Raw genomic sequence first — 13,269 nt, 5'->3', positions numbered from 1 at the left:
GCGCGTGTGCACAGAGCCAGCGGCGCTGCTGCCCAGCATGGGGGCCTCGAGTGCATGAACGTGCGTGTGCATATAGCCGGCGGAGCTGCTGCCCAGTGTCGGGGCCTCGAGTGCATGAACGCACGTGTGCGTGTGCACAGAGCCCGCGGCGCTGCTGCCCGGCGTCGGGGCCTCGAGTTCATGAACGCGCGTGTGCGTGTGTGTGTGCGCACAGAGCCGGCGGCGCTGCTGCCCAGCATCGGGGCCTCGAGTGCATGAACGCGCATGTGCGTGTGTTTGTGCACAGAGCCGGCAGCGCTGCTGCCCAGCATCGGGGCCTCGAGTGCATGAACGCGCGCGTGTGTGTGTGTGTGTGTGCACAGAGCCGGGGGCGCTGCTGCCTGGCGTGGGGGCCTCGAGTGCATGAACGCGCGTGTGCACAGAGCCGGCGGCGCTGCTGCCTGGCGTGGGGGCCTCAAGTGCATGAACGCGCGCGTGCACAGAGCCGGCGGCGCTGCTGCCTGGCGTGGGGGCCTCGAGTGCATGAACGCGCGTGTGCACAGAGCCGGCGGCGCTGCTGCCCGGCATGGGAGCAAGGGTTCTTCACTGACCTGTTATAGGTGCTCAGTGTAGTGTATTTGGACATGGTTAAACTTGAACCCATTTTCCAAAATGTTTAAATTCTTCTATTTTATACCCCATTTTCACATTTCACGACTAGTGATTTACCAGCTAGAAACAGTGACTCTTTAAAATATAATAAACATGATACACGGACTGGAATAGTGCCTAGGGTAGTGACTACTTTCTTTTCACCTTGGTAAGGACAAATCCTGGTTTAGAGCCCTAGAAAAGCATGTGATAAAATTGTTATGGATATGCTCTCTGACAATAAGATGGCAGTAACCAAATTTAGAAAGAATACAGCATTTATAATAGAAATGTTACTGGGGTGCCTGGGTGGCTCAGTCAGTTAAGCGTCCGACTTCAGCTCAGTTGGTCTTGCGGTCCGTGAGTTGGAGCCCCGCATTGGGCTCTGGGCTGATGGCTCAGAGCCTGGAGCCTGCTTCCGGTTCTGTGTCTCCCTCTCTCTCTGCCCCTCCCCCGTTCATGCTCTGTCTCTCTCTGTCTCAAAAATAAATAAACGTTAAAATAAAAAAAAAAAAAATGCTCCAGAGCTCAACAGATCTAGCCTTACTTCTGTTTGCCAATGCCACTTCCTGGCTGCATCAGGGCTCTAGGCTCTTGGGACCAACAAACCTTATAAGCAATTTTGGGGATTGACAACAGGCTCTATTAATAAGTCTTTAAACGGGAGGAATAGGGGCAGCTGTTATAAAAACTCACAAGTTATTCTAGACCAGAGCCTGATAACATTAAAGAAAATCTCACCAACTCTAAAGTAATGAAATATCTGAACTGTAAGAACTGTTTTTTTTTAAGTGCAGCTTTAATAATGTTAATTACCCACAATAATTCAAGAAATAAAAAGTAGCATAGTAAAAATTCTGTTTTCCTAAATCAAGGTGAATGATTCGTAAAGAGTATTATTTATCGGGACTCCTGGTTGTTCAGTCAGTTAAGCGTCCAACTCTTATCTCGGCTCTGGTCACGATCTCACGGTTCATGAGTTCAAGCCCCGAGTCAGGCTTTGCACTGACAGTGAGGAGCCTGCTTGGGATTCTGTCTCTCCCTCTCTCTCTGCCCTTCCCCACTTATGCTCACGCTCGCTCTCTTTCTCTCTCGAAGTAAACTTTAAAAAAAATTAAAAGAAGAGTATTATTTATCTATGGGTGAATTGAGCTTCTAATGTATTAAAAAGGGGCACCTCGGTGGCTCAGTCAGTTGAGCGTCTGACTTCGACTCAGGTCATTATCTCACGGTTCGTGAGTTTAAGCCCCTATCGGGCTCTGTGCTGACAGCTCAGAGCCTAGAGACTGCTTCAGATTCTGTCTCCCTCCCTCTGCCCCTCCCCAACTCACATTCTGTCTCTCCTAATAAATAAACAAACATTAACCAAAAAAAAAAAAAAAGAGAGAGAGAGAGAGATGATTACTCATTTGCTCAAAAGATTTTTTTGATAGATGCTTTGAGTGTGTACCAGCCTCTCTGGGCAAACCTGTGAGGCTTACTACACAATACATTGTTTCCTTGTCACCTCATATCTCCTCTGATGGAAAAAGTGACCCTAGATGGCCTAGAAAAAGAGAAAAGGATTTTATCTTTCTCATGAATAACTGAAAATCCCTGTGAGATTAATGGAGTCACTTCAGAGAAAATCATGAATTCCTGATACATGACTTTAGAATGAGCCCATAGCTGGATTCTAATCTGTTCTAAACTATTTAGGTGCCAGCACCAAAATGAGATACTTAATGCTGGCTTTGAAATGGAAATTGTAGTTGACCCTTGAACAAGGAGAGGATTAGGAGCGCCAGCTCCCCCGACTTCATGGGGTCAAAAATCTGCATAGAGGGGCACCTGGGTGGCTTAGTTGGTTAAGCATACCACTCTTGATTTTGGCTCAGGTTATGATGTCACAGTTCACGAGGTCAAGCCCCACATTTCTCTCTGTGCTGACAGTGCAGAGCCTGCTTGGGATTCTCTCTCTCTGCCTCTCTGCCCCTCCTCTGCTCACGCGGTCACTTTCTCTCTCTCTCTCTCTCTCTCTCTCTCTCTCTCTCACTCACTCTGTCTCTCTCTCAAAATAAATAATTTTTTTTTAAATTGCGTATAACCTTGACTCCCCAAAAACTTAATTTCTAATAGCCTACTGTTGACTGGAAGCCTTACTGATACATACATTTTATGTTTTATGTATTATATACTGTGTTCTTAGAATATAGTGAGCTAGAGAAAAGAAAATATTAAGAAAATCATAAGGAGGACAGTACATTTACTGTACTGTTTTTATTGAAAAAAAAAATCTGCACATAAGTGGACCTGTGCAGTTCAAACCCATGTTGTTCAAGGGTCAACCAGACTTGATTCATCCCAGATCGTCTGGATAGGACTGGGCTTGTCCCAGCCTGCAGCAAAATGTATTGACTTCCTGCCCAGGTGACATTTCCCTGTACCCCACCATTGATACTAGACTTTCTTCATCTTAATTTAAATCATTTGGGGGTGTCTGGGTGGCTGAGTCAGTTGAGCATCTGTTTGGCTCAGGTCATGATCCCAGGGTCATGGGATTGAGCCCCAAGTCAGGCTCTGCACTGACTGTGGAACCTGCTTAAGATTCTCTTTCTCTCTCCCTCTGCTCCTCTTCCCTGCTCAAAAGCACACATGCTTTCTCTCTCTGTCTCTCTCTCTCTCCCTCCCTCCCTGTCTCCCTCTCAAATAACTAAAATGAAAAAAAAAATATTTTTAATTCTATTAGAACTAACTTGATGAAGGTTATCTTGCAGTAAAAGATAAGCTTCTGCTGAAAACTCTTAATTTTTTACCATTTTGGAGCATTTCCCAGGTGTCGGGTATGGGGGTAGAGACAGAGAAAGAAAGAAAGAAGGCGGGGAGATAGTGGGTATTGTTTTTTTATGATGAAATGTCTCCATCTAGTGGAGTTTCAGAACAGTGAACATTGTCACCATCTTAGTCTCCAAAGCCATTTCTTTTGCATGTGTTCAGAGGAAAAAAAAAATTCTACATATGTTCCTAGATGATATACTTAACAAGTGCATGTATTTCTTTTAGAGGACACAGAAATGAAGCCAATGCAAACTGTTCAAACATTAACATTTTAATTTCATGATTTGAGTCCAAAAGGCAGAGGAATGAAAATAGGGGAGCAGCACAAGAGTAAATTCCACACAATCCGTAAAGATCCAGCTCTTAAGTCGGGTGGTTGATGCACAGGTGTTCATATACACATATATTCTTTGGTATGTGTCAGTTATTTCCTAAGAAAAATCTGGACACAAACTAAATTTAAGATTTATTAATAAAGGACTTCCTAAGGACACCTGGGTGGCTTAGTCAGTTGAGCATTTGACTCTTGTTTTCAGGTCAGGTCATGATCTCCCAGTTCGTGAGTTCGAGCCCCACATCGGGCTCTGCACTGATAATGCAGAGTCTGCTTGAGATTCTCTCTCTCTCCTCTCTCTGCCCCTCCTCTGCACGTTCTCTCTTTCTCTCTCTCTCTCTCAAAAATAAATAAACATTAGATAGATAGATAGATAGATAGATAGATAGATAGATAGGACTTCCTACGTATGAGAACAGTTATCTCCTCTTTTGGTTGATTTATCTGTTCACATTTGTTTAATAGTGTGAAAAGCCTCTGACAGCACCCCATTTTCTCATGGGCTATTTTGTGTCACTTGTGCCACCGAACACTCCCCCACAGTCCCACCCAGAGCATATGTGGGCTTGTCACCATTGGCTGCTTCATTACTTGCTGTCTGGGGTGGGTTCTTTCTTCCCTGACTGTGGGCTTTGACAGAGTCCAGCCACAGTGATTTTTAAAAAAGAAAAAAAAAAGTCCTGGGGTTCCTCTTGCTGCCTCCAAGGACCAAAACAGGAAGGAGAAAAGGTACTGGACCCCTGCCGAAGAGCAGTGTGAGAGGTCTCCGTATGCTCAAGGACAGTAGCATCCTCCCCAGCCCTCGCGTTCCTGGCCACGGGCTGGTGCAGGGTTCTATGGGCACCGTGCGTGTTGGGGCCCCAGCCCCACATGTATGTGTGCAGAGAAGCACACGCTCCACCCCTGCTCTCTGTCACAGATGCAGTGCCATGGGTTCAAGCACATGAACTCTAACCATGTGATAGACCCATGTGTTTTCAGCTGAGAGTGGTGCTTATATAAGCCCCCCACCATGTCCTCCTGCCCACAGTTCTGGGAGTCCCCACCCCCACCCCCGACTGAGACAGGCGATCGCATGGAACACCAGGCTATATACCATGTGGTGAGACTCAGAATCCCATTCCCTGGCCACTTTTTGTTCTCTCCCCACACTGTTACACACACAGCTACCCCCAGCCCTCCTCTCCTGCCCACCAGACTCGGGTCAAGTTGATGAAGGAACCTGAGGTTGAAAATTTCTGAACAAGATTTAACCTGTTGTCTTTATTCTTCTACCCACTTGCTTGAGAACAAGCAAGACAGGTATTCAGAGGAGGCTTTCATCCCTTACTGGGCCTCCTGACAGGTTTCCGTTCTCAGATGCTCTGCAGCTCTAATGTTTTTCTTTTCTTTTTTGGTGCATCTTGTAACGGCTAACAGAATGACACTAAAGCCAACAAACGGTCTGCTTCTCTCCAGCAGTACCAAAGGATGTTGTTACCTCAGGATGTGAGACGACATAGACGGTTAAATTAGCAGTATTAGCACATGCTTCATTTTCCTTCTAGCTTTGCTGAGATGTAACCGACACGTAACACTGCAAGTTTAAGGTCGACAGTGTGATGGGTGGACGCACGAATATGTTGTGAATGTTTACCACGATAATGCATTCTTCTCTTCACATAATTACCATTTTCTTTTTGTTGTCACAGGGTTTTTCTAAAGTAGCCTGAGGCTGGGTTCCCTTCCCCTCTGTCCAAACTGGGGACACTTACCAAGCAAAATGCCCCCTCGCCCCAAGAGAGTTCTCTCGTGGCCAGGGTCCTACATTGTTAATTGGCAAGTAAGATAAGAAATGAGAGACCGCACTGGATTCAACTCACACTTGACTCAGAGAGTAACCATGTGACCCTTACAAAGAGCTGGGTTGGAGTTTGAAGAAATCAGGCAGTGGAATGAGTCGGAGATATTGAGTCTGTAACTGCAGAACATTGAAATGGTCAACACATTCACTTCCTTTTCTCTTTGTTCTCTGCAGGGAAGGAGATTGGTGGGAAGCCCGCTCCTTGACCACCGGAGAGACTGGTTACATTCCCAGCAATTATGTGGCTCCAGTTGACTCTATCCAGGCAGAAGAGTAGGTTTTGTTGTTTTCGCTCAACTACTTGCTTTTAAAAGTTAGTTGTCACAGTAACATGCTACTAACCTTGTGCAGGAGGGACAAGAAACTCACTAGAGCGATTCAGGGTTGAGAGAAGATAAGTGATGCCGCATGCCCCAGGCACTGTGCTCTGCGTTTTGCCATACCTGTGTAATACTTGTGCTGTTATTAACTTAATATTTTTCTTTATGACTGTATCTTAAAAACATACTGATTTTGAAAGGGAACTTTGTATCAGAACCCTAAATGAAAGCCCAATATTAGTTGCCGTAGACCGAAAGTAACCAGAAAAACGTGATGAAGTTCTGGCTAGGGCACATCTTAGTAATGTGAACCCAAGGTTTTAAGCCTATAGTCTGCTGGGAAATAAAAAAGAGCGAGGGAGAGAGAAAGAATGGGAGTGGGGAGGGAAAGAAAAAGGGGGGCGAGGAGTAAGGGGCAAGGGGGCCAAATAACTATTAAAGATGAGATGGAGATTTTCTTTCTCAGTGTAATCAGAAATATTAAAGGAGCACCGAAAAGACTTACCTTCCATGTGCCAGGTAGAAGTGTCTCACATACAGCATGTTCCACAACTCAGGAAGCTCTCGTGATGCATTTCAAATGCTGCTTTCCTTTGAGTTGGGGTCTTGGTTGGTTTCCTTGATAGGAAATCATGACTCGCAGTTAGTTGGACCAAGGATTTCACTGGCTCCAGTTTTGGAAGTTGCTCCGTAGGCCGAGGGGATTCTAGAAGGGACAACCATTGTTCTTCCTCCTGACCTGTGGGGATTCATGGGCACTTTCAAAAGGGGGAACTATTAGAGTGGCTTGTGTGTGGTTACCCCCATTTCTGAACTAAGGGGAAGAAAACTGGCCCGTGAGTCCAGAACTTGGGGACCTGCCCTCCTCCCTGACACCCTGAGGACCTGCCTCTCCTAGTGGTCTTGCCTTACCAATAAGGGAGTCGAGAAGAGTCAGCCATGAAGCCCAGCCTTTGGCTCTGATATTGCATTTTGCCCTGGATTTGTTTAATCACTGCAAGGAAGATTAGATGCCACACCCCAGCCAAATCCCCAATTGGATCACTGTCTTGCCTTTAATTCCTTTGTATTTTCTCTAAGAAGATCTGTTTTGTTCCCCACTCTCAAATACTCAGTGGTTCTGCACTCCGTTTTTTCTCCTAGTGAGTGTGTTTTATCATCAAAGAGTAAAGAAATCTGTATTGAATTTTTATTTTAGGGCAGATTTGCAAACATCTTTGTGTTCTTTCAGAATAAAAGGTACCACTAAAAGGTAGCATTACTTTGGTTTAACTGGGAACATACCCACTATATATTGAAGTTCTATTTATAATGATCAATTTTTAAACTACTTTGTTTTTAAAGAATAAACTAGCGTTTTAAAAAGATAACGCATATGGTTTTACACAGACAGTTAATTGCCATTATCTTAAAATGCCATTGTTTTGGTTCAATCCATTGTTCTAACTGTTCTCTCTTCACCACTGCTCGTGTTTATACTGCATTTTAATTGGGTGATTGATGCCAACCCAGAAAGTCATTTCTCATAAATAATTGCTCTAATTCTCTTCATACCATCTAGTGCTAGGTTAGGACTGTCGCACAGTCTGGTGCCTTTAAAAGTCACTGAGGAGCTAACTTGCAGTGTGTCTTTTCTTACGATCGGTGAAGCTCTTTCATTCACAAAAGAATTTGACAGCGCACGCATAATAGCTATGTTCAAGTATAAGGAATTAAAATTTCATTTTAGAAACTGGATTATTTCACAGTTGAATATTCTAAAATTGTTTCTACGCACAGATTCCAAATGAATGCTTGCGAATTCTTGCAGCACCTCGTGCTAACCCATTTAACTCCCTGCCAAGCCACGGTTAGGGCTGGAGAGTGCAGGGGAAGGTAAAAGGTGAATGGCAGAGGTTGTGATATGACTTCACGATGCCTTCCTCATGGCACTGGAGTGTCACTACGGGGAGAGTGGGACACGGTACACCCAGTCATTTCTCAGGACGTGCTCGTTGACTGTGCACAGCGACCTGTTCCTGCAGCGGCACCAAAACACACGTGTGCAGATCCCCACCCACCCGCGAGGCAGATCCTTTCGCTCACCTAAGTCATCACCCTGCTGGACAGGAAGAGACTGAAACCTGACATCCACAGTCCACAGCCATCTCAAATCGGGGGTGGTTTTGACAATTGTTTTCAAAGTTGCTGTAGGTACAAAGTGACTGAAAATACCATGTCTTTGTTCTGTATCCATTGTGACTGGCTTTTTTTTTTTTTTTAATGCTTGATTAATGATCTGTGTATAGACTAAGGCTGTGCTTTGTTATTTCCCAGGGGGTGTAATTATGCTCAGAAATCCGGGGTCTCATAGATGTGTGTGGGAAGGGTCTCCTGCAGTTGCCATTTCAAAACGAGGTCTTAGATTTCTCTTCTCATAAATGCAGGTGGCGGTTTTAACACAGACCAGTTCTTGTCACCTCTGAAGGGAAGGAAAGTCACCCACTGTTCAAATCTGACTTTTTTTCTTTGAAGAATGGTAGAGGTGGATTAGGGATAGAATCAGGAACAGACTGAAAGGGAGCTAGATGAAGCTAGGAAAAAATATTATAGGGGAAGGCTAAGGATGAAATCAGAGGGAAGGGGGGTTGCTGTTCCATTTTTGTAAATGATCATTACAAAATGTTCCCCTCCCTTGATTTCATTTAAAGGTGGTACTTTGGAAAACTTGGCCGAAAAGATGCTGAGCGACAGCTTTTGTCCTTTGGAAACCCGAGAGGTACCTTTCTTATCCGTGAGAGTGAAACCACCAAAGGTAAGATAAGGAGTTGAAGATGTTGGTTGTCATTCAAATCCGTGGATTAGTCAGAGGGGATGAAAGGCTTATCTCTAATGTGCAAGGATTTTTAAATGGCACATACCCTCCCTGCCTCGTGAGCGAGTCCGAGTTTCAGTTTTTCCCTCCAGGCTCTAGAACTGCACACGGTTCCGGAAGGACTACAGAGGCTCAAAAGCAAAGCCCTTCTTCCTGAAACAGGGAGCTGGGCAGCTTCGCTCCTGCAGGCGCACAAGATCATAGAATTTTCAGCTGTTCTTTAGAATTACGATTTTCTGAATCTCTCTTAGTTCCCCAGGCGCCGGTCCTACAGGTTGTTTTTGCATTCCTTTTATTTTTTCAAAACTGAGCACTGCTCTTCCTCCAACTGCTGGCCCTTTCATCATTGAAACACTCATTAGAGCCCACAAGAGGAGCCGGGCCAAGGGAAGGGACTTTCTACCTTGATCTACCAGACATGGTTATCTGCTCCCGAGAAAGTGTGGCAAATCAGAAACAGGAGGCTCCCTTGTAGGGAAGCACTCCTTCGACTTCTGTAGCACACGCTGCCCTGCCTCTGCGACACTCCATGGGTGAGGAAGACAAGGAGAGCGCCCCCAGCCTGCGGGAGAGTTGGGTCTACCCCGTGTTAGGCAACGTGCGGGTGACGGTACTGAAGAGAATAGGAAAAAATCCAGAAAGCTTTCCTTCTCACGAGTAAAATCACTTTATTGCTAACATCTTCTGACATTTGTGGGAAAGAGGTGTTTTCTTCTTCTGTTCCTGAGTGGAAGAGAGCGTGTTTGTGTGCATGCACGCACATACATGTGTGTGTGTGTCCTCTTGATGATTATTAATCAGAATACTCAAGTGAATGAGACCGAAGAAACGAATGAGCTCTCAGAATGATTGGAGCTGCTAATGCCTTGCATATTTACCAGGTGCCTATTCACTGTCGATCCGAGATTGGGATGATATGAAAGGAGACCATGTCAAACATTATAAAATTCGCAAACTTGACAATGGTGGATACTATATTACCACCCGGGCCCAGTTTGAAACACTTCAGCAGCTTGTACAACATTACTCAGGTAACCCTAATGCCAACTTGCTACTAACCACTGGGACACTGGAGGGAGTGGGTAGGCACTGAGTAGGGGGTGGGGGGAGAGATACAAGCACACACAAAGGCAGCAGTGAGTTTTCTTTGCTCGCCACTCAACGTGGGACTTTGCTGCATAGGATCTGTTGATGTTTTTCTATCATAGTTATTATTAGTTCCATACGTTTGTCAAAAAATTCTGTAACATTCTTGTTCCCCAGATACAAAGCAGTAGGTTAAATTGTAAAAGTTGTCATCTTTTCCTGTTCCCCTGGAGTCTGTCATCAGAAACCATGACAGGAGAGAGAACAGTGTCTGGGCGGGAACACACGGAGTGTTGGGGGATCGTGTAGGGGACCCCCCAGTTCTCACTCAGTACTCACAGGAATAGCCACACATGCTTTTCATTCTCATGACCAGAAGAATTTTGCAACCCATCTATCATGTTCTACTGATCCACCAATACTGCTGTTTCCTAACTAGATGTAGACTCTGTGACCCACAGCTCCTCCTAGATCTGTTAGGGCCATTGTGTTAAACTTGTGAACAGTAAGTGGAACAGCCTCTGTCCTAACACCCATTTGTCACTGTCAGTGTGTTCCTAGAAATATGCACTTATGAGGTGTTTAGGTGTACAGTTGGTACATTCTAGTAAAGATTGTGGTCTTATACACAAGTGTTAAAATGATTTCTTTCTTTCCAAGATTAGCAAGAATACCCTGCTATATGACATACACACACAGGTGGATTTTTATATAGATACACATATACAGGTATATATCTGTATCCCATTAAACCCAGTAGTTTTTTCTGTGACCTATATATGTGTGTTCTTCAGGACAATGACAAAACCCCAAAATAGTGCATGACTTGCTCTATGCACATTCATTTTAAAAAAAATGTGTGTATAATTTTTTAGCCCCCCCCCAAAAAAGCAGTCTTTTGAAAATGGAAATAAGAAATGCCTATTGATTTATCCCAGGCACTAATGAAAAAGTGAGAAAATTAACAACACTTGGAGTACTCGTTGATTAGGGCATTGGATAGCTCTAGTTTACGTGATTCTAATGAAATATTTGGGAGAAATGGAGCAGAATCTCTCCCTGAGCTTAAGTGATACACTCAAAATGCCTGCATGTGTCAGAATTTTTCAAATGCCAAAATATATTTCATTACAGGCAAACATCAGCAGGATCCCCAGGGTTTGGATCATTTGAAAATATTGTGTTGGAAAGGGCACCTTAATAACATCGTAAAGCTGGAAGGAGAGAAGGGATATGAAGAGCAATAGACGTTTTTTAATCTCAAAAAAAATCCATCTCGAGTTAGATTTGTTTTTATATTGGCTTTTCCTCTTCCCCCCTTCCTCTCTCTCACACAATAAAATGCCTTTGCAATATTGACACATAAATAATTTCCTGCCTAAACATCTCAGAACCTGAGTCTACCAAAAAGAAAGGAATAAAAAGAAACTAAGAGCTGGTTCCTAGAGAAAAGAGAGCACTACATGTGATTTTCCTGGATCCGAGGGGCCTTCAGGGGGTGTGGTGGGGCAGAGGCTCTGCCTCACAAGCCAGGCTTTCTACAGCTTTTGTCACTGCCCTGATTCCTTGTTCTTTGTTACCTTTTCTTACCTGACAGAGATTTCACTTGGCATTTAGGCAATTTCCCCCTTACCATTGCTAAAAAGTGTAAAAGGTATATTCTTTTAAATGAAGGAAGGAAGGAAGGAAGGAAGGAAGGAAGGAAGGAAGGAAGGAAGGAAGGAAGGAAGGAAAAGAAAGAGAACAAAAGAAAAAAATCCAAATAACCTATAAGTGATAACTTTTTTCCTTTGTCTTTTTCATAAGAAACAGTTCTTTCACATCCTTGAATTTGTACAGATTTCGGTTTCCTGTCTTTCTGCTTTGAAACCAGATTTCTAAATTATACATTGGAGACTGTTAAAAAGATTTATTTTTAATGGGAAATATCAAAGAAGTGAGAGCATCTGACTGGTAGAATAGAGTCAGTTAAAATGCCAAAGAAATCACTAGAGAAATGTGACCTCTTTTTTTCCCCTGCCAGGTAGAATCTTCAGCCCTACTAGTTTATAACAGTCTAAGATTGAAGAGAAAAATCCTGTACTGAAGCTACAATTTTCAATATATTCAGACCAAAGAAAGCCCCTAAACCCTTGACATTAGAGAGGGTTAAGGACAGTCGTGCTGACATTCAGTAGTCCAGATGTACCTTTTGAAATCAGCGGAGGTATTTCAGGGTTCCAGAGACATGTTATTAGCACAAGTTGCTGAAAATGTTTTTCTTCCTTAGCGAGTATTAGAAACCAAAGCAGTCATACCTGTACCTGTATATATGTGTAAACTATACTATACCTGGAGGCATGGAGCAGTCCGCATTGAAAATGTCCTCTGTTCTACCTCCAATGACCATGTTTCAATGTGTGGTGTCTAATCTTCCAAGATGTGCGCAGCTCTCCGCCGACGTAGCACTGTTTTCAGCAACACTGTGCACTCGCTGGGTTTGTGCAACTGTAAGTGTTGTTTCACGTGTTGTGCTTTTCTCTCCCTCTCCTGCCGCTGTCCTCGCTCCATCAGAGAGAGCCGCAGGCCTCTGCTGCCGTCTCGTAGTTCCCTGTCATAAAGGGATGCCAAGGCTTACCGATCTGTCTGTCAAAACCAAAGATGTCTGGGAAATCCCTCGAGAATCCCTGCAGTTGATCAAGAGACTGGGAAATGGGCAGTTTGGGGAAGTATGGATGGGTATGCTGAGACTCAATTATTCTATTACTAGCTTTCTCGTTTGGGAAGTCCCAAACAGCGAAGATGGAAGGTGAAAATAAAGACTTTATGACCAGGGAGAAGGCTTAAGTTACTCATAGTAGAGAATTATACATTTGATTTTGATTTCAAAATTCCAGAATTTCTAGAAGAGAGATAGTGGTCAAGATTGGCAGATGGCTCAAATTATGCCGTTATATGAATCTCAATTCATAAGCCAGAAAACAGTGCAAGGAATGTTCCAGCTTGCACAAATGCCTTGCCCTTCCTTTACAACTGCAAACGTTTGCCCAGTGAACTCAGTGTTGCCCTAAAGGGTAAGTCACCTTCCATCTTCCCTAGTGCATGCATGATAACGGATTATAAGGATTGTGTTTTCTTTATTAATTCCCTTTCCTGTAGAGAAAGCTGATGGTTTGTGTTTTAACTTAACTGTGATTGCATCAAGTTGTACCCCACAAACTTCTGGATTGGCTAAAGATGCTTGGGAAGTTGCACGTGGTTCATTGTCTCTGGAGAAGAAGCTGGGTCAGGGGTGTTTCGCTGAAGTGTGGCTTGGTAAGGCAGAGGGCACATTTCATTTTGGCTACTTCTCAAGGCCAATTAAAAGGACAGTCTGAACAAACACACACACACAGTCACTGGGACC

General features: G+C 44.1%; 1 protein-coding gene across 9 annotated transcripts in view; it reads left to right on the top strand.

The window, feature by feature from the left end:
- The window catches only part of FYN (FYN proto-oncogene, Src family tyrosine kinase), a 215,232-nt gene that overhangs the window by 163,600 nt on the left and 38,363 nt on the right, over nucleotides 1-13,269 (top strand). For 8 of the 9 annotated variants that reach the window (XM_043592132.1, XM_043592130.1, XM_043592133.1 and 5 more), the window contains 4 exons: nucleotides 5,799-5,897; nucleotides 8,635-8,738; nucleotides 9,680-9,829; nucleotides 12,438-12,602. In XM_043592132.1, the coding sequence (XP_043448067.1) occupies nucleotides 5,799-5,897; nucleotides 8,635-8,738; nucleotides 9,680-9,829; nucleotides 12,438-12,602 (518 nt within the window). Of the gene's footprint in view, nucleotides 1-5,798; nucleotides 5,898-8,634; nucleotides 8,739-9,679; nucleotides 9,830-12,437; nucleotides 12,603-13,022; nucleotides 13,179-13,269 lie in introns of all 9 variants that reach the window. The other variant, XM_043592139.1, reaches the window with a different exon arrangement.

Source organism: Prionailurus bengalensis, chromosome B2 (assembly GCF_016509475.1).
Source record: "Prionailurus bengalensis isolate Pbe53 chromosome B2, Fcat_Pben_1.1_paternal_pri, whole genome shotgun sequence".
In the NCBI taxonomy this organism is placed as follows: Eukaryota; Metazoa; Chordata; class Mammalia; order Carnivora; family Felidae; genus Prionailurus; species Prionailurus bengalensis.
This window is presented reverse-complemented; position numbering and strand designations above follow the sequence as displayed.